The sequence below is a fragment of the Oenanthe melanoleuca genome, unplaced genomic scaffold (assembly GCF_029582105.1).
Source record: "Oenanthe melanoleuca isolate GR-GAL-2019-014 unplaced genomic scaffold, OMel1.0 S177, whole genome shotgun sequence".
Lineage (NCBI taxonomy): Eukaryota > Metazoa > Chordata > Aves > Passeriformes > Muscicapidae > Oenanthe > Oenanthe melanoleuca.
The window spans coordinates 11,264-34,820 of record NW_026612826.1 but is presented as its reverse complement, the minus strand read 5'-3'; the positions used below and the strand labels follow the sequence as shown (position 1 = coordinate 34,820).

The 23,557-nt window shown below is 47.7% G+C and overlaps 1 protein-coding gene across 1 annotated transcript; it reads right to left on the bottom strand.

Moving 5' to 3' along the window:
* Window positions 1-118: 118 nt before the first annotated feature.
* Window positions 119-22,410, bottom strand: LOC130266735 (msx2-interacting protein-like). Its single transcript, XM_056515997.1, has 3 exons — window positions 22,004-22,410; window positions 3,890-4,210; window positions 119-600 (listed from the first exon to the last, which is right to left on the bottom strand). Exons 1-3 carry the CDS (start codon window positions 22,084-22,086, stop codon window positions 120-122), a joined length of 885 nt encoding a protein of 294 aa, XP_056371972.1. The 5' UTR covers window positions 22,087-22,410; the 3' UTR covers window position 119.
* Between the last annotated feature and the right edge of the window lie 1,147 nt (window positions 22,411-23,557).

Below are 23,557 nucleotides of genomic sequence, written 5' to 3'. Positions count from 1 at the left end.
ACGAACAGCAGCACCATTCCCCCTGGAACCCCTGGTGCCAACTGAGCCTTTTTGCATTTCTACATCACCACCCAAAGCTGTGCCATGGAGCGCCTGCTGCGGGAGCACGGCACAGGGGCCTACCTGTCGCTGCTGGTGCTGCTGCTGCTGCTGAGGGAGTCGCTGCTGGAGGAGCGGCTGCGGGAGCCGCTGCCGCTGGGGGAGCGGGCGGGCCGGGCGGCCTGGCTGGCCAGGCGCTGCGGGGACTGCGTCCTGGACTGCGACGAGTGCGGCGAGCGGCTCCGGCTGTGCTGGTAGTTCCGCTCCGGCCTCCTGCCTCGTACCTCCCGTGTAATGTCGTCCCTGTAGATATCCCTGTGTACCACACTGGGCAATGTAAACTGCTCCCGGGCCCTAGGTTCGTATCGGGGGTCGTGAGCGTCAAAACGGTTTGGGCTTCGGCTCCGGGAAGTGTAATAGAGCCCGTGTTGTAAGGTCCGCTCCCGAGGGTCTCTATAGTAATCCTGATCATAATGTCTCGTCCGATCAAATCCGCCCGTTCCCCGCTCATGGTGTCCATAGGCACTATGTTCATAAGCACGCTCCCTGTTATCTGAAGCCCTGCATTTGGGAAGGGGGAAAAATATTGCATCAGAAAGGGGCAGGCACAGCTAAAAGCAAATCATGCAAACATTCACGGCAACACTCGACTTATTGCTGCAACTGCTTCTCTGCTAACCAGCAATAACCTATCAAGCAAACAATGACAAACTTCAAAACGTTTTACTTGACTCCAAAGTTATATTTGTATATGATCAAGCTGAGCAATCATTTTGGTTTAATCGCAATATGGGGCTTTCATGACCAGCAACTTGCCCGCACAGGAAAAAAAAATTCTGCTTTCCCATGCAGACTCATTTAAACTGCTCTTCTTTTAAATTCCATGAACAAGAAAAGCTTCATCATTAACAACTTCTTTTTTGCTCCATTTTTGCTTAAGAACTTAAAAAAAATTATTTTTCAAAATTTATTTATTACTGGAGCTCTTGTAATTATCCTTCTGCAAAAATGGCATCACAAATTGGGCTCTAGCCATGAAAGCCTCCATGCAAAGCATGACCCAGAGGTAAGAAGCTGCTTTCAAAAGGGGTGGCATAACCTATAGAGAATTCCCAGAAAATCAGGGGGTTTCTTGTTGCTGTTCTAAAGTATTTCACCCTGTTAGAGGGAATTTCTGCTTTGACCAGATTGCTACACTCATTTCTTGTAAAAGCTGTGGACGCTAAAGAAACATCTCCTTTACTATTGCTGGAACTGCAAGGATGCAGGTCCCCAGAACATACTAAGACCCTACACAACGACTGGGAATCCAATTTTTAGGCAGTGTTTTTGTTGCAACTGTTGCTGTTGCTGCAGTCACAGAATTTCTATCCTTGCAGCAGCTACAGTCCAGTTCATTTCAGTGTTTTAAACATTTTAAATTGAGAAAGGCTTGGGATGTTCTGAGTTAGTGTGATCTCTCAAATAAAGAGACAGTAAAACTGACAGATAAAGGAACACTACAAAGAGCTGAGTATTCCAATTTAGACAAGTACCAGGATGGTATGTCTTGGTTACATCCACAAAATGGAAGATCCAGAATGGTTACACTGAACATTTTAAAAATACTTCAAAAATTCTAAATATGTCAGGGTAGCCAAAATGAATTTAAAAATTAATTATCCATTCATAATTGTCCATTATGAAGGACATTTCAACCCTTTTTTTTCCAGCCTTCTCTCTCAGATTCTTCCTTCAGAATCTGTTATGAGTCACTTCAATCCCCTGAATCCTGATAACCCAATTCTGCCTTGTGCCTCCCCCTCTGCTTCTGCATCACAGTTCTAGTTCAAATGGCAGAAATATTTCAGGGATCTTCTATAAACTGAAAAGGGGATTTGAATCTTTTTTCGATTAGCATCTCAGGAAGTTCCTTCCATTCCTTCGCCAATGAATCACTAGATCCTTAATCCTCTCAATATATTCACCCTCTGTTGTTAAATTGTAACTCATATCAACCTTTCTACAGAGCTCCCTCACAGCTTGCCTGCATTTTTTTCTCTCAAATTATATATAAAAAACTACTTAACCAATGCAAGAGAATATCATTAACTTTTACATCTGCTTGGAATTCATTGTTGCGCTTCTATTGCCATTACCTCTTGCTCACAACAATGGAATTTTGAAAGCTATTTCAGAATCTGACACAGAAATGTGTCTCTGTTTTGGTTCTTTTTTTCCCCTTTTGAAGGGCCAAGATCAACAATTTTACAAACGATTGCATTTAGCATCCTACAAAGTGTTAATCAGTGAGAGCTGATTTAATGAGGTCAGAGAAAAAGCAGTATTTTCTAGCCGTTACTGCTACAGAGCTGACAGAAAGAACAAATCCTTATCCATGAGAAGAACACAGAAGACAGACAGAGGAAGCAGAGCTGAACAGCTACTGGCTACAGTGCTTTCTTCATTTATCTATTAGTACTAAGTGCTACTGGAGTTAGTGGAAAGAGAGGGTTTGACTTGGGTTAGGAGAGGGGCTAATATACACAGGGCAGGACATACCAACCTTTTCCAAGTGTGGAAACACGACCTATATTCCCAATTAAATCTAGGGAGAGAATTGTGAACATAACTTCCCCAATTTTGGCCCCTCTTACAGGGGTAATCCACCTTCTTAATGGGCAGGGGTGTCAAATGATATTTTGGATGAACCAACAAGAAAAAAAAAAAAAAATCTTAGTGACAAGACACAAAAAAAAAAATTCCACTGGACGGAAGTAGTCCCAAACTGAAACCGTAACTCTGAAACCCCCAGACTTCTTTCTTGAGACAGAAGGCTCTCAAATAGATCCATAATTTTAATTTCCAGCCCTAAGTCTGAATCAAGCAGCTGGTAGAAGATCCCCCGAGGCCCGAGGGCCCTCACGCTGCTGCCAGCAGGCATCCTCTGGCCGCCTTGGTAACCATCCAGCCCAGTCACTTCTCACTGGTGTATCCACAAACGGGTATTAGCACCACGTCCTTAAAGCTAAAGTATGTTTAATGTGGAGCAGCAGAGAGCTTTTTAAGAGACTAGATAGTAATCCACTCCCCATGGCTACTGGCGTCTTGACTGTATACCATCCAATAAATTCAAGGCAGTAGTTCTTATCCCAGCTTTAAAAAAACATAAACTATAATTTCCAAAATTTAGTAATGTCCGTCATCTCTTTTTGCCAATACCATCAGAAAGAATAATCCCAATAACTTGGAAATGATGTAGATCCAAAATGGAACCATCACAAGCTGCCTTCGGTCTTCTCCATCCAAGCATTATTTCCATGGCTAAGTGCTGTCGGTAGAATCCAAGGAGTGCATCATTAAAGTCTACTATGAATTTTGTGGTGACAATCCAATTAACATACCCGCTGCGTATAGTGAGAACTGAGAGCTAGGCATCAAGCTTTCACCGAATTCTAGGTTCTAGTATTCCGAAGATACTCCACAGAGAACTTCACCACATGTTGTAGAGTAAGATAGCTCCATCTGGCAGCAGGGATACATCCAGCAAGGCCTTAATATTATCCAAGAAATGGGATCGCTACTTCTAGAAAAGAGTAACTCCAATATCGATGCTGGCCAAAGGAAATCTTCCATCTTAAAACCACCTTATTTCAAGTGTAGGTAGATATCCAACCAGCTGCAGGACACATCCTCTATGGATCCACAAGGTACCAGCCACTGGGATAGAAATCACTTCCGTTTCCAACCCAAAATAGGAAACATAGATAATTCCCAAAATTTTAAATCCATCTGGGGGCCCTAGATACGAGTTTGTGTTTCTCACCATATCAAATACAAAATACCTGCCTAGAGAAACCTTGGAACTTACCCATCAAGTCTCCGCTCATAACGTCCTTCCCGTGCATGAAGTGATGGTGGGGGGCCGTAAGTGGGCCCCCCACCACCTCCTCTGAACCCAGAAACCTCTCTACTACGAGATGCTATGGAAACTGTATCATCCAATCCCCGCGCAGCACTGGGAATGGTTCCTGGCTCATTATAATCCGTCCGTAGGTCTCTATCTCCCATTTTGTTGACAGAGTTGTGTGCCTTCTGGGCACTTTTAATGTCCACAAAATCCACAAACGCTGCCACTCCGCCTTCCGACCCCCTCTTAGGGAGGATTTTGACACTTTCGACACGTCCATATCTGGAAGAGAAGCAAAGCAGAGCACACACGTTAGTGCTGGTGGGAAAAGACCACGTTTAGTAACATTGCCTCCTGCAGTATCAACATCCAGCCCTTCACCCTTCCCTTGTGCCAGGAAAATCAATCATTGGGAGACACTAAGAGAGGAAAAGCCATTTGGAGAGGGGAAAAAGCAGTTCAAACTTTCCATGGTTACATTTAAATTCCTCTTTCACAGTGTGGGGAGCCTACCATGGGATCACCCTTTTTATAGCAACAGAGCAGCAACAGCTGAAGAAACAGAAAGGTGTTCACAACCTGCACATCGTTAGTGTGACACAATTAAAGAGGCACAATGGTGTCACGAGGAAAAATACAGACAGCCAACCATTTTCTTAGGAGACGAATGACCTTGACACTTCCAGTTCCACACTTCGATCTGCATTTAGCCCACAGTCTCCACTGTGATCCTCATTCCTGATCTCAAGCCCTTGCAGGACACGTGGGCAGCACAGACCCCCAGACCCAGGTGCTGCTGGGGTTCAGCCTCCTACCCCCACTCCGGACCCAGCTGCCCAACAGGAGCTGAGAAATGCCAGAGGGAATGTGACACCACCCTAAGTAATGTATGTTAAGTAACTACAACACTGGCACTTACGGATGAGTAAATGTCTATGCAAAATAAAAATAAACCCAAACATGTTTGTGTACACAAGGAAACAAGATGTAAAAACCTATTTAAGTAACTTGCATGCACTCACAGCAGAAAGGACAAGCTGGGCAGGATGAGCACAGTGATGTTTTAGCAGCCAACAGCTGCAGGTTTTGGGTGCTCAATTCTCTCAGCCTAAAGATTCTGAGCAAAACAGGGAAAAGCTTTGAACTGCAGTTGGTAATCCAGGACAAGGAAAGGCAGAAAGTGTATTTTTGAATGTGCCGACATAGAGGAAAGGGACACACAAATAAAAAACCTAATCAGGAAGTATTTGTAAACTCCATGAAGAATTATTGTGAAAATATTTCTATGCACAAAGGCAGCGCAAGGCCGGGCAGATGTAAACAGACCTTACACAGGCAAAGCTGTTCTCAGCCACGCACAGGGAGAAGGGAATACACAGGCTGAGGCACACACGCTGTCAGATCCCGGAGCTGCCTCGACTTCCTGCCTGCCTTTTCCTACACCTTACAATTTCATCATTGTTGTTGGATGACTAACCCTTAAATACGATCTGAAAACCTGCCTCGCTGACTGCTGCCTTCTCATTCCAGCCTGACCTACTACACTTATATATAACCTGGTTTGGATTTAGAGCCCTTTTTTCCCCTGGTTTATACTCCACTGAACACGGCTGCGTGCACAAACAAGAGCCTCTTCCAAGAAAAAAATGCCTTGTTGGGCATAAAACAACAGGGTCATACACAAGACACGTTCCTGCCTCACAGCTGTCCAGGGCTGAGCTTGTCACCTTTCTGCCCCTGGGTACAGCACAGGGATGTTAATTCTTGGCAGTTTCCTAATCTGTAATGCTCTGGTTATTTCCTAATTGTTTCTTTGTATTTTATTTAATTAAAAACTTCAAATAATAGCAAATGGAACTGCAGGAAAACTGCTTCTCAAAGCATGCTCTCTTTGGAAGCTGGGTTTGGTTACCTTGCCTTGAAAGCAAGATTCAGAAAGCCCAGAAAAGTAGAGGAGATGGTTAATAAAATCTGTGTGAGGAAAAAAAAATGGGCTAATTGGATGTGGCAGATGTAGAGAGAGCAGGAGAGGGGAAAAGGAAAGGAAGGAGAGGGAAGGAAAACAGGAAAGAGCCTATTTGAGAACATGGTCATGCCATGACTGAACAAGAAAAAAAATATAGAAAGCAATCAGGAATCCTAGTTAGGATCACCCTTTAAAACGTTTCAGTGCCAGTTCTCTGCAAACAAAGATGGACTCCAACTCTCATATCTAAACCGTGTAGTTCCCAAACTGACTGGTTAGAACACACTTTCCTTTTCCTCACTGCATTTACATGTTCAGCTTCTGGCAACAGGAGCCCATATTTGCCTTCAATCTTCAGGGGAGATTAAGATTAAGATACTACTGGTAATAGCAACAATATCTCTCAAATCCTAGCTGTTCTCTGACTGCAGCCTCCATAGCCTGCCTCACATGAAGCACTGCCTGTCAGTGACATCAGAGCGGGGCTCTGAAGGACTGCCTGCTCCCCACCTTGACAATTACTGCCTAATTCTGGAATCCTAACACGCACATGTTATTATACATACACTGTCAGAACTCAGGCTTTCTTTTGCTGCAAAAGATGCAGAATGTGTTTAAAATGTACAAATATCTGAGCTCATGCTACCCAGAAAGCAGATCGGATACAGGATACCAGTACAATAAGGTCCCCATATACCACAAAAACCACCTAGCAAAGGTGTGACTCTTCCCAATATAAATTTTTATATTGGAAGAAGTGTACTTTGGTTATGAATTTTTTCTTTACTTAAATAAGAAATGGATGGGGGAGGTTACTGCACTGCAGCCATGGTGCTAAATCACTCCACTCCGAGACGGCGCCTGGTAATCCCCCCGTTATCCAGATACATAAATATACGCTGTGCTTTGGTGTCCTGCCCCGTACCCTCGACAGGCCCTGAGGATAATCTGTGACAATCGCCTTTGCTGAAAGCGAGGGAGGCAGGCGGGAGCAGGAGAAAGGAAACAGAGCGGGAGATGAAAGAGAACCGAGGAGGGGAGAGCCCGAGTATTCCAGGGCAGCTGCTGGAAGAGGAAGGTTTGCCTCAGTCCTGTGACTGCAGACATCCATCCCCGGTCCCCAGCGCGAGGATCAATGTGCCGGGCGATCCGGCCCGGCCGCACCCACTGGCGTCTCTCCGAGCTGCTCCTGTCTTGGCAGAGGCTGCCGGGAGGAGACCAGGGGGAGAGGAGGGAGATCTGCAGTGCTGCATCACCACACGGCTTCACTGCAGCACAGCAACGTTACAAGGAAAAAACCACGACGCGTTCTGAAGGGCCGGGGGAGGAGAGGCGGTGAGAGCACCGCGCTTCCTGACGCCAGAGCAAGGCAAGATGGAGGTGAAGATGCTCCGAGGAGCAACCTTTGTCCTGGCAGAGGGCTGGGAAGAGGGGACAAAAGGCCAGGGGAGGCACGGCCGCGACCTTTGGCAGCGTTGGCAGAACAGCTCCTCTCAACCTTCGCCTCCTATCACTACACCTGTGCGTCAGCCCTTCCCAAGGCTGCGTTTTGCAATCGCTGCCAGACCAACAGAAACAAAGAGGTGCCTTTGCTCGGCTCCCACTCCGCAGACTCGAACGAAAACAAGGCCGTTTAGCGCCTCTTCCCATCCACAACTCCTGCCCATTAATCATTAACTCCACATCGTAATGAAGGCAGCCGAGGCCGTGTTTTCGGCGGGGTTTACAGTTCAACCTGAAGCAGAGGAGACGAGGACGTGCGAGAGCTGTTATGTCACCAAGCCCCTCCAGCAGCACGGCACAGCCGAAGCACCCGGCTGTAAACACACATTGAGCAGCCCTTGCAGAAAAAAGTTGCCCAATAATCACTGCTCAAACAAAGCCACGCTAATCCAGCTTTTCAGACAAAGAAAAGGAATTCATAATTTAAGCATTATCGGTTTATACACTGTAGATCAAAGCACCTCTATATTCAAGCAGCTGAAATGTCTCTGGGCTCTTGGCACAGCTGCTCAGCATGTTTCCCTCGCTCTCCAGCCCTTCCTCCTCCCCAGCTCTTCCTCCCAAACCAGGAGACCGCACAGCCGGGCTGGGAGCCGCAGCCTCCGCCAATGCAGGGCCGGGCTGGTTCCTCCTCCCCAGGAAGCGACATGTCACTCAGGCACAGCCAGTGTCATCCCGCACCTGCAGCCTTCCCCACCCCGGGGATCGGCACCCTCGGCTCCCCAGCTCTGCTAAGCCATTCCAGCTTAGCTGCTCACTCTGAACATTCTGCCTGCACGCTCCCTGCTGCTCCAAGCAAAAGCATTTTAAACAAAGCATGGGCTACGAGAACATTGGCCAGTAATTGTGCAGTAAGCAAACCTTACTGTTTAGTTGCAATATTCTATAAACTGATTAGGATCTTTATAGGACAATCTGTACATGATAAGAAAAGGTGGGCTGAAGTGAGGGAGATTCGTTTTTAATATAAACCAAATCCCACTTTAAATCACGGTAACTTTCTATTCCTCTTGCTGTACTCCCCACAAGCTTGTGAAGACCTTTCCTACCCAATCATCTTCATCACTGCAGAGTTCTTCAGGTCAGCAACATCCTGGCCAAAGAAACTTCACTGCATTTTTATTTAGAAGCTGGCGCCACGCTCCGTTCCGCATACTACTAAATGTAGCAGACACTGCAGGACCCAGAAAAACGCAGGAACGTTTTCAGTGTGTTTCTGCACCACCCATTACAAGCATGATTTGACAAGCTGCTCCAGTACAGCAGGACATCCGAGTATTTTGTATTCACTCTGGTTCCCTTTGACTGCAGTCAGATATCTTTAGCCATCTGAAAAGCTCGGCTGATTTTGCTGTGCCACACTCAAACTCCTTTCTCCTCCGTGATTATATAACCCCAGCAAGCCCCAGCCTGCATTATTCAGTAAAACACTCACACAGCTTGAAGCTTTCCTTGGCCAATCACATTCCTCTGGCTTTGATGTTATTTCATAACAAAATAATGTGTCCTGAAATAATACTTCACCAGATGTTTGTGCCTCTTCTCCTTATTCCTGACACCAAATCAATCCAAATACCCTACGCTAGGGGTACTCCAGCCCTGCATTTCCTCTGTACAAAGTAGGTCTGCTCCAGGTATAGGGAAATCCAGAATATGCCGATACTAAATCTCCATAAAGCAGGGTACCATCACCCTCCACAGGGTTTTTAGCCAGGCTAATGGATGTCAGCTGAGTCTACGAACATCAGTTCTAAGGTCTTCTGCTATTATGGATGCTCATTTCACAGCCTGAGAAACTTGGCCCACCACAACAGCACATGTAGCCACTTCCCAGTGATAGACTACACAAAATAACACAACAAAGAGCAGCACCGACCACACTGGGATCTTACCAGCAGCAGGACACTGAGCCACAGGGACAGCTATCCTGCAGAAATCCTGTCTGGAGTTAAGCACCAGCCTCCAGTACCACCAGTCCCAGCAGGAACAGCACAGTGAGCGTCTCCTGCCCGCACCGCTCACAAAAGGTGTTTAATATTCACCACTGTGAGAGTTCCTGAGCCAGCAACACAAAGGGAACTTGTGTCTCTACACAGGCATTTGCAAAGATTACGGCACTACAACTGATCACAACAAGGGCAGTGATACAATAAATGAAATACACAGCAGTTCAAACATGCTTATCCTAAGGAAATGACATCCTGCCATGTTCCAAGCTTCATATTCATTATAGCCAAATGCTTTACTGCCATATAATTTATATATACACTTATAAGTTGTTGTTTTTTTAAAAGGGAATTTCATACATAGAGCGATCTAAGATGGTATTTCACCACCTTCAGATATGAGCAGCACAAGTCTTTGGAATTAAATTGTGCCTCAAGTAATGCAGAGCATTACTCAAAATTTGACAGTATCATTACATGCCTGGCATGGAAGGAGACTTGAGGACTGAGAGACACAGAAAAATCAAGGCATCTAAACAAAAACCACTCAAAATTGCACTGACTGTTTCATAAATACAGTAAGAAGACAGCAAAATCAGGGACAGACCATTCAGAAGAGTGTGTACAGGGCTGACATGAAAATCATTCAAATTCACTGAAATGAATCTTGAAAGAAACAAGCAGAATTCCACCATCCTGGAAAAAAACTACTTAAAATTAAGTCTGACAAATGTGGGGAACTGTCACCTGTTGAGCCACAATCATTTCACTTTGTAGGACTGCCTGGGCTAGCAGCTGCACTCGGGGCAGACCAGAAGCAGAATTCACTATGGACAACTCAATACCAAATCCTGGTTGGCTCCCTCACCAACTGGGTCCTTCACACACTCCATGAACCTCCCAGACTGCTTCCTCTCTGCTGTATTTCCAGCAGACATGTGGCAGGTTTAAGTTCTCCACAAGAACAAGAGTGCTGAGACTTCTCCTGCTTAGAGAATATTTCATCTACCTCTTCAGATGAAATTGGTCTCCTGGTTGGGTGGTCTAGAACAGACTCCCATTGGGATATCTGCCTTGTTAGCTGTCCCACCATTCTCTGCCATAAACACTAAACCCTGTCACCACCATCATTAACCTCTAGACAATCCAAGCACTTCCTAACACACAAGGCTAGCCCACCAACTCTCTTTCCTCGCCAATTCCTTCTGAAGAAGTCACAGGCATTCACTGCAGAACTCCAGTTGTGTCAGCCATCCTCACCATGATTCCACAAAAGCAACTCATACCATCATCTCCTACTGTGCAATGGTTTCCAGCTCCTGTTTCTCACCCATGCTGGGGGCACTGGTGCAGAAAAACTGCTATGTCTATAAAGATAAGACACAGCAAGTGGCTGGACAATACTCTGGACAATCACAAGTAGGAAGTGATATCCCTGAGTGATAAATTCAGGAGATGTGCACCTTTGAAATCCTTCACCTTCCCAGCGCCAAGTAAAATAAAAGCTCCTCGGATCACAAGGAGCTCTGGTTTTCGAGCCACACCAAGAACAGCCCATGTAACAACAATGATTCAGAAACATGCCCTAATTACCAAGCTCCCATCATTTTCTAGATTACAATCTGAGATGCTTTAAAACCTGTTTAGAGTGATCTTTATTGGTTCTGTGACCTTTGGGGGGAGAAAAACAACGCTCTTCAGGGCATTCTCTGCAGCTCTTCTTCTAGTAATAAAGATCTTCAGGGAAACGTCAAAATCCAGGAGCAGAAACTAATCATCCAGGTTACAGAGCTCAGCCAAACAGTCCTGGGGTGAATCCTGAGCACAGTGCTTATACTTCCACCCTCCTGCCCCAACACCCAAACCACTCGAACCCGGACCCCTCTGGACTTTGCAGCTCCCTCTGGCCCCCAGCAGAACGCAATGGGAAATCTCCCAACCCCTGACTACAAACGGGGGTTTTGTTAATGACATACAGCACGTGTTCCTGCCACACACAGAAAACAGCCAGGGCTTTGTCTGCACTCGTAATCCCTCCCTAAGAGATGACAAAGTAGGAAATTAAAAAGCTAGCATAGGCACATTCACAGATACTCCTGATACCTCTGGTATTTAGGAGCAACACGCTCAACAGATCAGATAGTCCAGAGATAACTCCATGCTGGAACAAGTGCTCGCCTCTTGCTTTACAGCTCAGCCAAATGCTCCATTTTAAGACCCCGAGTATGAGTGATTCCTAATGAAGATATTTTATTTATGTCTTCATTGCAAAGTGACCTTTTGGATGCAGCTGAAGTATTAATACACAAATGGAATTATTCTGTACCATAGAGGGAAGAAACAGAATATTTAAACCTGTGTTTTCATAGTTGCCACTTCTGGTAGCAACAATTTCATCCAAGAGTCAACACACCAAGGTATTTTCTGCAACCCTGATGACAACCAGTTCTGCCATAGATCAGCTGTTGCAGTCAACATGCATCAAGGTCACATGTGAGTATCGGTGCATCTCTTCCTTAAAATATTGACCAGTTCCACTGCAAGATCCACAGGACATGGACCAGTCCCCAGGAGGAGTCCCAGTGACCTTTCAAACCAGGGCAAAGACGAGGGTGGGGGAGCTGAAGCCATGCTTTGGACATGGGGATTACACAAAGCTGGATGAATAAAAACGCCTCTTGGCACTCCATGCAGTAATATCCTCCTCACCCCAGTCAGCAGTTCCGCTGCCGGCAGCGCCAGGAGAAGCTGGCATTGCATCAGCCCAGCCAGAGCTCGACCGCGCTGGAGCGAAGGGCTCGACACAGCAACAGCCACTTACAGCTGCCCGGGTAACGAGCACAGCCACCTCAGCCAGCCAGGGACCGTCTCTTACCAAGGCACTTCTCCTAGTCGTTTCTTTGGAACAATCAAGAAAAAGCATGGAGACACCCATAGTTTATTGGTATATACATTATTACCAAAAAAAAAAATAAAAAAATAAAAAAAAATGCAGCTTTGTGAGCAGAACTAATGAAGACTCATTTCTTACAGATGCATGTCTTGAGGTCGAATTCTCTGGCGTCCAATAACTGCCAGTTCCCACTGCAGCTTTTCCCACGGTCAGGAACACCTCTCTCCCATGTGGATTCTTTAATGTCTAATAAGGGCTGTGCTCTCACTGCAGCTTTTCTCTCCATGGGGTCGCTAATCAGGTCTCTCTCCTCTATTAAAACCGCTTGTTTTCACAAAACTCAAAGGAACATCGTGTCTCTGCAACTGAATATCCCCTTCACCCTCAGGTTTAGCTGAAATTGGCAAATGGGTTCAAAATTCGTTAGAGAAGATATATATACACATGGCAGCTCAATCATGCTCTCCAAGCAGTTAAGAATAAATATTACTATTTGTAGAAGCACGGAAAGGTTACAGAAATATGTAGGAACTCTGCATGTTCAGCTGTGTTGTGTCAAGCACAACAAAATGTGATTCTTTATCCCCAACCTACACAGATGTGCACCTTCACGCTCCTACACGCTAGACACAGAGCTGCTGAATTCCATCTCCAGGGCATTTTTTTCCTTCCAGCTTAAAGCATTATCTGCAGATTTGCTTCAAAAACACCAGTGGTGATAGGCTACATTCAACGCTTTCTGCAGGGGAATTGCTCAAGCCTGTTCTTTTGCATGACTGATTTTAGGATTTGTTTGGATTTGATGTTAAGAACGCATTGCATCGCAACTGTACGGGAATCTCTTGATTAATCAAGTTTTTTTTCACTCTTACATGAAAGGGTAATTCCCCATCTCACTTTTGCTTCTCCAAGCTCTGCTTTGCGTGTATTCAGCAGCAGATGGAGGAAAATGCAGAGTCACAACATTATGGTCTTCCTGCCATGTTGCAGAGCACTTGAGATAGGATCATCTCGAAGCTTTGGAAGTCTTGGTCCCACTGGTACAGACTTCTCCAGCAACAGACATTTACAACCTCTTCTCTAATGTTTTGTATGCTTCCCAGAAAACAGTACATCAGAAGAAAAAAATGTTTATCTGTCTGCAGTCTCTGAGACCACCTCAAGCGATGGAACTGCTCTTCCCCCTCAAACTTCAACTGGGTTTGAACAAATGACCAGCTTCTGTTCAGCTCACAGGTCCGGTAAACTGAAATTCACTTCTGACAGAAATCAGCCATGGATCCAAGGACTCTCAGTCAAATCCCCAACCACAAAAGCTCATCAATGCTAAGAGGTTATGATCCTGACACCAGGGAGGAAATGCAACCAGTTCCCAGCCAGTCCAGCCACTCCCGCTCTGCCACACCAGCCAGTCACCAAACACAGATGTGCAAATGTTATTTTGTTGCTTCGTGACTCACTGCTTCTATCCCCTGGAGAAAGTGCTTGTCCCTGTGACTAAACCAACTGGCAGCACAGTCCTCGGCGTGAGCCAGGTGTCAGCCCAAGGAAAATAATATTCCCCACTGACAAGTGCCCGGCAAGAGCCTGGCACACACCCGGGTGTGTTCTGTCTGCAGTGACTACCTGCGCTCCAGGCATTTTCTCCACAGGCGAGAGCCTGGGATTTCCAGAGCCGAGCTCCTGAACCAGCCAGACTTTAATGGCTTTCCTTTCAGTGCAACTCAAAGTCAAGGTTTTGCAAAGCTGAGCTGGAAACTTGAGTTTCATTGCAACAACAGGCGAGGTTTCACACCTTGGCTTTATGAGCTGGCTTAAAGGAGGCTTCACCACACCAAAGACTTGAGCACAGTTGTATCAGGAGGTGAACACGTACTACCAGACCAAGAGGGCTCCTCCTGGGGTTCAAGGATACACCATCACAACTGCTGGGAAAGCTGCTCCCTCATTTTATGCCGTTTCAGTGACCAGCTTCACCTTTCATGTTGAAAAATGCCTTAACTGCAGCCAACGGAGGGGCTGTAAACTCTGAAAGGATGTAGAGGAGGAGATGCTTCCTGAGCTCAATTGCTGCCAAAAATAGTGTATCTCACCCACAACCAGCCTTATCATTTACAACATCAATCTTAGAGCCACTTTTATTTTTTAAATGTGGCAAAGCTTCTCTGCTACTAATTCTTCCAATAAGTTGTTTCAGAGTCAAGAAAAAGACCAAAGGTTTACTGAGACTTTGATTATAAGGCAGTGACTGTGCTGGCCATTGGCTGTCTGGATGCATATCCAGCTGCCTTCCTGGGAGCAGCATCTCATGGATCCTGTGAAATTAAATCAGATGTTGATTACATATACAAGGGAGATACTCTTCCACCCTGAGCTTTTATTCCCCTCACAGCTAGGATGCTAATGAGGCCGGAAGACTTCTTTCCCCCTCCAAAGATGACTTCTTTAAACATACAACTTGGCAATTTATATTTCTTATTTTGCCCTGTTAACTATTACAGGTCACCCGCAGCTGCTGCAGAGAGCTTACAGAGGGACATTTAAAGGAGCCTCTGTGATCTCCTTGGCAGCCATCAGTGTTAATGAGGACGGGAGGCATTCACCCAGCAGCAGCAGCAGCTGGACCACGGCGTGGAGCTCTGTGCCGAGCGGAAGCAGTGAACACCTCATCGAAGACACAGGGCAAGCTGTGACAGGGACACCAAGTTCCTCTCAGTGAATCCCACAGCTAGCAAACACAACCAGGTGAGTTTTCTTTCTGGAGAAAAACTCCAGGTGATTCACTACTTCCTTAAATAAAATCATTCACAATCTGGCCATTCTTTTTTGTTGAGTTAAAAGATGGTTTCAAATCCAGTTTTGACGGGTACCTGACACCTTCATGACAGGAACTTGGTCTGATCACAGCTCTCATTTCCCACCACACTGGGAATAAGACATGAAAGCTCCTCCATTTGGACAGAGGGGCGTCCAAGAGGAACACACACAGGTCAGCACTATCTCACCAGCAGTATCCAACAGACAGCCCTGCAGATCATCCGTTCACCCTCCTTCCAGAGACGTCTGGACTTCTCTGGCTTTTCAGTGGAGAGATGAGAGCACACTTAGGGCTCTCTGATCAGATGCAGAAGTTCACGCTCCAGAACTAAGTGTGCTTATACCAAAAAAGTGCTTTCAGTTTTAAGCTGTTGAGCCTGATTAAAAAGAGGAAGAGAAAGAAAGCAAGAAAAGCCCTCTTTTGTTCTTAAAAATGTCCAAGCCACTAACCAGAACATGGTTGCTGTGAAAGACTGCTGCTCTCCTCCCACGACCAGTTTGTCTGAGTGGAAAACTTATGTTCCTTTTGCATCTGAACTCTGCTTCTTCTCACCCAAGTCACCACAAACATCTGGACCTCGCACAAGGCACAGACACACAAACTCTAGTCCAGAGCCAGCACACGCAAGGGCTACAGAAGGCATTTCCAAAAATCTATCCCAGGAAGGATGATGTTTCCACCAAATTCAGAGGTGCTGCCTTCAATCATTCCTGCTGACAGACCAGGCTGCAGCAGGCCCTGGGATATATCTGGTGTATTTATTAAAAGCTTGGAACAATGTTTGTTCTTTTACTGAAGGATGTTATCTTCACACTGCAGGATTTTACAGACTGCAGGAGACGATTACAGAGCATCAGCAGGTTAAACAATAACTATGGAAATGCACAAACCAAAGCAGTTGCTGTATTTTATTCATGGTCCAGGAGCCTTCATCACCTCTGAATGCACTGCTACAGAACAGTGTAGAGGTGGCTTTCAGGAGAGCTGAGCTGCCATTACTCCCCAGGCAGAAAGGTGAAACCTCCAAGGAAGTGTGCATGTGTACAATCACCAGGTGGGAAACGCTGCTGCCTTGTAGCCTGGGTGATGAAAAAAGCAACTTCTGTCTGATTTTCATTAACTGTCCAAGGAGTCTTCAGAACACCACAAAAACTTGAGCAAAGGAAAGCAGCAAGGCTGGTTGTACACTGTGAATTTCCATCCTCGGGCTCCTGTTCCTCCCACAAGATTCCTAAATCAGCATGCCAAAGATGCAGCTAAACTCAAAATCTTATTATGGAGAGCAGTAATTTTTCTAGTTTATTCTTCAAGTCATTGTTTAGGAATGTTTGTCCTTGCAGTCTTTGGTTTCAGGGCATTCTCAAACCTCAGCAAGTTAAACGAACTTAATAAAAAACACAAGTGAAATATCTCACTGGTTCTTATTTTTGGTAGCTACAAATACAGAGCATATCCAACCCAGTAGCAGCAGCTCCACAGCTCACACCCAACAGCAACTCTCCCAAAACCTTCTGCAGCCTAAAAGCAGCCGGGAGGGTGACCCTTAGTTCTATCCCTTTGCAAACATCCTCAGAACACAGTTTAGGTGTTCATTATTTCTCAGGCACCTCTTCACATGCAAAAGGGCATCTCCTCCTCTTCCTCACAACCCAACATCAGCATGAAACCACAACAACAGCAAAACAAGCTGCAGTTGTGACACATCAGTTCACAAAAACAAAGCTCCTGAGGAGCCCCAGGTCCACCCTGACTCATCCAACATCTGCCTTCTACTCATTTGGATATTTACTTCCTTTTTTATGGAAAACCAGCGAGTGCCTCTTTGCCCTCAGCGAAGACAAGGACCTAATTTTGGATACACTTTAAGATGTCAATAAGGTCATTTGCCAGGGAACTTGGTATGACTTTCTGGCCTATGAAAAGCAAGAAGGAATTAAAAAAAAGTCATCAAGGCTGTCACAAAGTGAATTTAAGCCTTTATTCATCTCCTGTTCTAACCTAATGAATGAATTTAATACCTTTGTATGCCTCACAAGACTGCTAAGTTCTCAACATATAAATCTGGTTTTTTTGTACTCTGCAGGGATTATTTTACTGTTGTACCAAAGGAATTTACAGTAACGGCAAGAAATACCAAAAGCCAGCATTGCTCTTGAGCAGCTCAGCAACAACAGAAGCTGCTCATAAAATCATAAATAATCACAACTAAACACAGCCTGGACCTCTGAAGAAACTTCAGAGAAGAAACAATGCCAGCCAGGCTCAGCAGATGACAGAATTTTGTGACCAAGTGACATCAACTTATCTTTCTACCACTGCTCAGCATATAAAACCACTTAATAGAAGCTTAGTCCAAATCTAGACTCTTTGTGGCTTTTCATTAAGTTCCTTTGAAATAATTACCCAGCCATTTCCTCGGCCAGTGTGGCGTCAACCAGCTGCCACCTCAAGTGCAGGCAAAGAGCAGAATGCAGAGCACCATGGATCTCAGCCTGCTCGGGAGCCAGGAGGCAGCTGCAGGCAGACACTGCTGTGTAACAAGCTGGGATGCCACGGAGGAGGTGCCTGTGCTGCTTTAGGGCACTTGTGGATCAATACTAGGAGCAGAATTATTAAAGATCTGACGGCAAACCACCACCAGAACCAGCACCACCATCACCTCAATGAGCCACCTGACTGACCAACCTGCACTCCGTGTGAGGCTTTCACTGGAACCCACTGAAGGAACTTGCCTCAGGTACCCACTCCCCTTCTGATTCTGAGCAATTCTTTTCATCCTCCTGACCCAGTGTCCCAGCCAAACATCCTACTATGGTCTCTGGATTACATTACTGGAAGTGTTGCAAAACCAGCACAAATATGTTCTAGTGCTGCCTATTATTCCAGACATCACTCCAATAAAATACAGGCATAAACTGTACCCTCCCCTCCTTCACAGCTCTGAGCTGGAAAAGGCAGTACCTCATCTGTGGCAATACCTAAAGTGACACAGATCGAGAGACAAAACAGGAATAGTTCCTTCTGCAGTCTTACTTCTGTGTTTCCCTACAATAAAAATAAACCTGGATAGAGATCTGTATAGGCTGAGCTGAGTTAGGATAACCATCCATGTGTTTGCATCCCAAGTGATATCCAAGGACTTATCATCAAAAAGAGCCAGGGAACACATTCAAGAGCTTTACTAGAAAACCAGGAGCACCCTTCCTTCTGACTCAAGCCAGTTCCTGTGGAAAGGCACTACAAGACCTGCCGGTGTCTGATGTAAGAAGTGTTTTCACCCTGAGTGTTCCACACTAGCTAGTGGCCGTCACCGTTCTCACCAGGTCACAACCGACATCAGAGCTACCAAAATCCCCCTAGACCACCTTAGTCCACAGCGGTGACACGGAGCAGAAGGCACAGATTCCACCCTCCCAGGCCGAATTCACACTCCAAGCCATTTACTCACAAACTGACCAAATATTCTCTAGGAGTGACTGAAAACAGACACTCGATGTCAGAGTAAGTTTTTTGCAGTTATGTTTAAAATGCCAACCACTTTTCTAGGAGGCATCCAAAGCATCTCCTGAGGGACAGACACTGGAATGGACACAAAAAGCCCATTTCCCACCCAAAAAACACCCCTGAAAAGTTATCTATCTCCTCCAAGATTGCCCTGATCTGCAGTGCATTCCACTGATTTTCAAGGAGCACATTTGTTTCCTGAAATCCAGGGTTTCTACTGGACTTGGTCGCCACTGTGAATGTCTTAATTCTCCCCCAGCACAGGAGATTGCACACGACAGTCACGTGGTCCATCATTAAGAGGGTTTTATTCCTCTCTGCCCTTTAAAACACCAGTAAAAGGACAAAGCCACGTTCTTTCAGATAACTGGAAGAAAACACAGAGAGGAAAAAAATATGGAAGGGCAGCACTTGTGTTGGGGACAACTGTTACTATATTTAGTCGCCTTGTTCTGCAAGCTGCCGAGCATCTGTTTCAGCGATGGTGAACGACGGGTTTTTTCCCAGCGTTAATTAGGCGAACCCAAACCACTTCTCCAGGCTCACATCTCCCAGATCATAACTTGCTACTTATTTCACCTGAACAGTGCATTTCCAATCCTGGCACTGTCTGCTTCTCTATTTCAGAATGCCTTATGAAAGGAAATATAGAGCATTTGTTTTTGAAAAGGGGGTATTTGGGTACGAAACTGAAAGACAATTTAAATGTATTTAAATGAATGGAAAATCTCTCCTTTGCTATCTCCTTTAATATCAAGGAAACAGATTTTAAAAAGGGCTTCTAAGGAAAAAAGTAGCACTGCTCACATAAGCCAGTGCTTCTTGAGACCAGCTTCAGCATTCTCTAATTGGAGAGAAAAATTCATCGCTAAACTAAACAAGCCAATCAGGAGCATTTGGGAATAAAGAATAAAAACATGTATTTCCTCGAAATTCTTAATTCATCTCTTTATAGAATTCCTCGTGATGGTGCAAACACAAGCAAGGTTCCCACAGCCGATGATTAAGCGAAGAGGGGAGGAGAGGCAGCAAACCTTCCATACTCCTGCCAAGCTCCAAGTTTCAGTTTTTCCTGAATTTTCGCTTCTTTGGAAACAAGATGGTTGTTTCTCAGACTCGCTCCCAGCAGGGCCTGTGCAACAGCCTTGCGAACGGGCTTCCATCTGGGAAGGACAGCATTTCCCAAGCAGAGTGGAAAAACAAACACCCCAAAGAGCTGCAGAGAGGCTCCGGGGGCAAGGCGGGTCCCGGCCGCAGCCCGCTGAGGTTTGAGGTGGTTTTCCCCCAACGCTGCGCGGCTCCCATGGCTCAGCCTCCCCGCACGCGCTGCGCCTATTCCCAGGCTGGGGGATGGGTGGGAACCGGGCTCTGCCAAGCCCCGCTCCATCCGAAAAGACTTTCTCTCCCAGCTACAGCGTCTTTCCAAGGAGGGAGCCTTCCTCTTCCCACCGCCACGGCCGGGCAGCCGCTCTCATTCCCTCTGGACAGACCCACCAGGCTGTGCAAGCCTTGTGCAGCGCGTGTCCCTTCCCCCAGGCGAGCACGGGCATACAAAGGAAGCCTTGCTCCATTGTCCACTCACAGCACCTACACACTGAGCCTCGGACCTGGATCCACACTCACCCCCTCACCCCTTTTCCAGCCACAAATACTCCAGTGGTTACACCCCACCAGCATTCGGAGGCGGCGTGTCATTCCCTCCCCATGCTTTAGTACCAGCAGCCAAAGGGCTGAAGCGCGTTTTAACTGTTTACTGCCGTGAGATCAGCTTCTTCTAAACACACAAATCCGGGGCGAAAATCACTTGGAAAAAAGCAGGGAGAAATGCTTGGCAACAAAGCTCCTTCCCAAACCTCCCATCGCAATTTGCCGAGGTAAAAACAACCAAAAAAAGGTAATTAATTCAGCGCCTGCCATTTTTCCCGTCCATCTCCAAGCAACAGCACCATAGCAACTTTTTCCCTCCTTTAATACATATTATGAAGAGAGGAGGACTGGACAAAATAAAACCGAAGGATGTCATATTTCCACTGTGAAGCGCCTATTCTCTCAGCTACTTAAAGCTGGAATTAACCATGTAACCATGAGCAAGCTTTTTCCCTCAACCTGGCTTTGTACAGCACTGGGTAACGTAAGCTGGACTTGAGGGACACGACAAACCACCCTGGATACAAATCCACCATCCCGCGCGTTGATCAAGCGGCGAATTCTGGGCTCAGGGGGATAACAAAGGTGAAAAAAGGTGAAGCTTGATTAAAACAGAGCAATTTCAGAACGATGAGGATGCTGAGATGGGGTCTGGCTGCTGCAGCAGCTGAGGCCAGGAGGATGGAGGGGGATGAGAGACCCTCAGTCCATTCACAACAGACGACCAGAAACCAGGGAAGAGGCGCTGGGACCTTCTTTTTCCCCGTCGGTGTCACTGCATCTATTTTTCCCATGGTGACTCATTATTAAGGACGCTCCGTCATTTTTCCAGCACAGGAAGATTAAAGGAAGCTTCAAATCCATTTTTTTCTGCTGCTGGTGGGATTAAAGCAAAGAGTGTGGAGGGGCCATGAGCTAAGCAGGGCTCATTACTCTCTTTTTCTTCCTAAAAATCAGCTTCCAACGTGGGATGCATAAACTCAAGAGCATTTCCACAGGAAAAAGGTACTGCTGAGGCGGCAAGGGAGAAGCCTCTTCCTCCTCCTCCTCGCAGGGAAAGACGGAGGGAGGAGGGAAAAAACACCAACCGTGCAAACAGCACTACTTCCTTATGAGCGGGATTAACCTATGCAACAACAACAAAAAAAACAAAAAAAAAAAGGAAAAAAAGGAAAAAAAAAAAAAAGGGAAAAAAACCCCAAACAACAACCCAGCACGATATAAGGAGTCCAGAGCGCTTCCCGCATGCAGGATCCCGTGTTTTCTCCGTGGGTTTGTGTGATTTTTTTTTCCCCCCAGAGTCACGTTTTCGCAGCTGCAGGCGCTTCGGTTCCCACAGTTCGCGCACCTCGGGGGGACACGCAGCATCCTCCACGACTTCAGGTGGGAGGGAAACGCAGTGTAATGGACGAAAATAAATAGAAAAAAAGTCCGAACGTTGAATAATATTTTAAAAAAAGGAAAAAAAAAAAAAAAAAAAAAAAAAAGGAAAACAAGTCGGCCAGGCTCAGCGCTGCCTCCCGACATTCTCGGCATAGGATCCGCTCCGTGCCGACCGCCGAGCCCCACTCGCTGCTCCGTCGTTTCGGGTCCATTTTTAGCCATTTTTGTATTTCCCCGCTCCGGCCGCGCCGCCGATCCCGCCATGGCGCGGCTTATTTACAGCGCTGTTTTCCTCCTCCTCTCCACGGGAACCGTCGTCCCCGCGCACTCCTCCCCCCTTCCCACGTTTTTCCCCTCGTTTTCCCCCACACCGCGGGTCGGGCAGGACGGGCCCCCGTCGCCGCTCCCCACTCACCGCTTGAAGTGCTCGATGATCTTCTCCTCGCGCACGTTCTCCGGCAGGTTGCCCACCCAGAGGTGCCTGGTTTCCCGGACCATGCTGCGCGGCGCGGGGCGAGCCCGCCGCCCGTGCCCCGGCTCCCGGCCGCCGCCTGCCCCCGCGCCGCGCCGCCGGCCGCCGCTCGCCGCCCGCCGCCGCCTCCGCCTCGCCCTCCGCCCCTTCCGCCGCGGGGCCCGGCCGCCCTCAGCGCCACCGGCCGCCGGACCGCACCATCCCCGCCGGGGGGGCCCCCTGCCCGCCGGGCCGGCTGCCGGGCGCCGGGCTCGCTCTGATCCGCGGCTGCGCTCCCTCGCCGGCTCCCCGCGCCGCGCCGCCCGCTCGCTCGCTCCCGCTGCCTCCTCCTGCTCCTCCTCCGGCAGCGGCAGCGCGGCGCCCCCGCCGCCGCCTCCTCCTCCTCCCCCCCCCCGCGCTCCCGCTGCTCCGCCGGCCCGGCCGCACTCGCTCGCTCGCTCTCCCCCCCTCCCCTTCCCTTTTCCCTTCCCTTGCCCGCGCCTCGCGCAGCGCCACACGGGGGCCCCCGCGCAGGCGCACTGCGCCCCGGGGCGCGCGCCGCGGGGCTGGCGGGGGGGGCGGGGCGAGAACGCGCACCGCCCTGCGCTGGGGGGCGGGAGGGACTGCGCATGCGCGGGGCGGGCGGGGCAGTGGGGGTGTGAGAAACGGGAGAACGGCAGAACTGGGGTGGGGGCTGTGGGAAAAGTACTGGAGGGCTGTGATAGCTGGGATGGGGGACGCGAGAAACGGGGGGATGAGGGAACTGGGGTGGGGCGGTGGAAATCGGGATGGTGACAGAACTGGGATGGGGGGTGTGAGAAACGGGGAGGAGAGAATTGGGGTGGGGGGGTGGGAATCGGGGTTGTGAGAGAACTGGGATGGAGATGTGAGAAACTGGGCGATGAGAGGATTGTGAGACAGTGCGAGACTCAGACACAATGCGGGGCTCTGCGAGTCTTGTTGGGGCACTGTGAGGATCATTACAGGGGCTCTGAGAATTGTAATGGGGGCTCTGAGATAACGGAGATGTGAGATATGTAACAGGTTCTGCAGGAATTGTAATGAGGGGCTGTGAGAAACGTACGGGGGCTCTGAGAGTCGTGAGGGGCTGTGAGACTCCCAGTGCTGGTCAGTTGTAATGGGGAGCTGTGAGCGACAATTGCACAGTTCAAGCTTCACCCAGCCAGGCGCCTCTGCTGACCCCCAATCCTGCAGCTCCCCCAAGTCCCATAAGGATTCCAAAATCCTGAGCCACAAGCTACCTTCGTCCCCAGATGGTGCACACACCCAGCCGGTCGCCTCTGGGCAGACAAGTCAAAAATGGAGGTGATGGCAGCGAGGGCCCCGTGCTGCCCCTGGCTCTGGTCTCCGGAATGACTCCAAAGGTCAGAGCAACAAACCACAGGCAGGGCTGCAGGGGGATCACCAAGCCCCCCTGGCTGCTCCAAATGCTTCCCTCTGCAGAAACAAGGAAGAAGTGCCACCCTGACACTTCCTCCACCAAAGCAGGGTGGCTGT

Coding starts and splice junctions, on each gene's coding strand:
- LOC130266735 (XM_056515997.1), bottom strand. CDS start 22,086: ATGGTCCGGGAAACCAGGCACCTCTGGGTGGGCAACCTGCCGGAGAAC. Junction 4,211..22,003: donor ATCATCGAGCACTTCAAGCG/GTGAGTGGGGAG, acceptor CTTCTCTTCCAG/ATATGGACGTGTCGAAAGTG. Junction 601..3,889: donor TATGAGCGGAGACTTGATGG/GTAAGTTCCAAG, acceptor TCCCAAATGCAG/GGCTTCAGATAACAGGGAGC.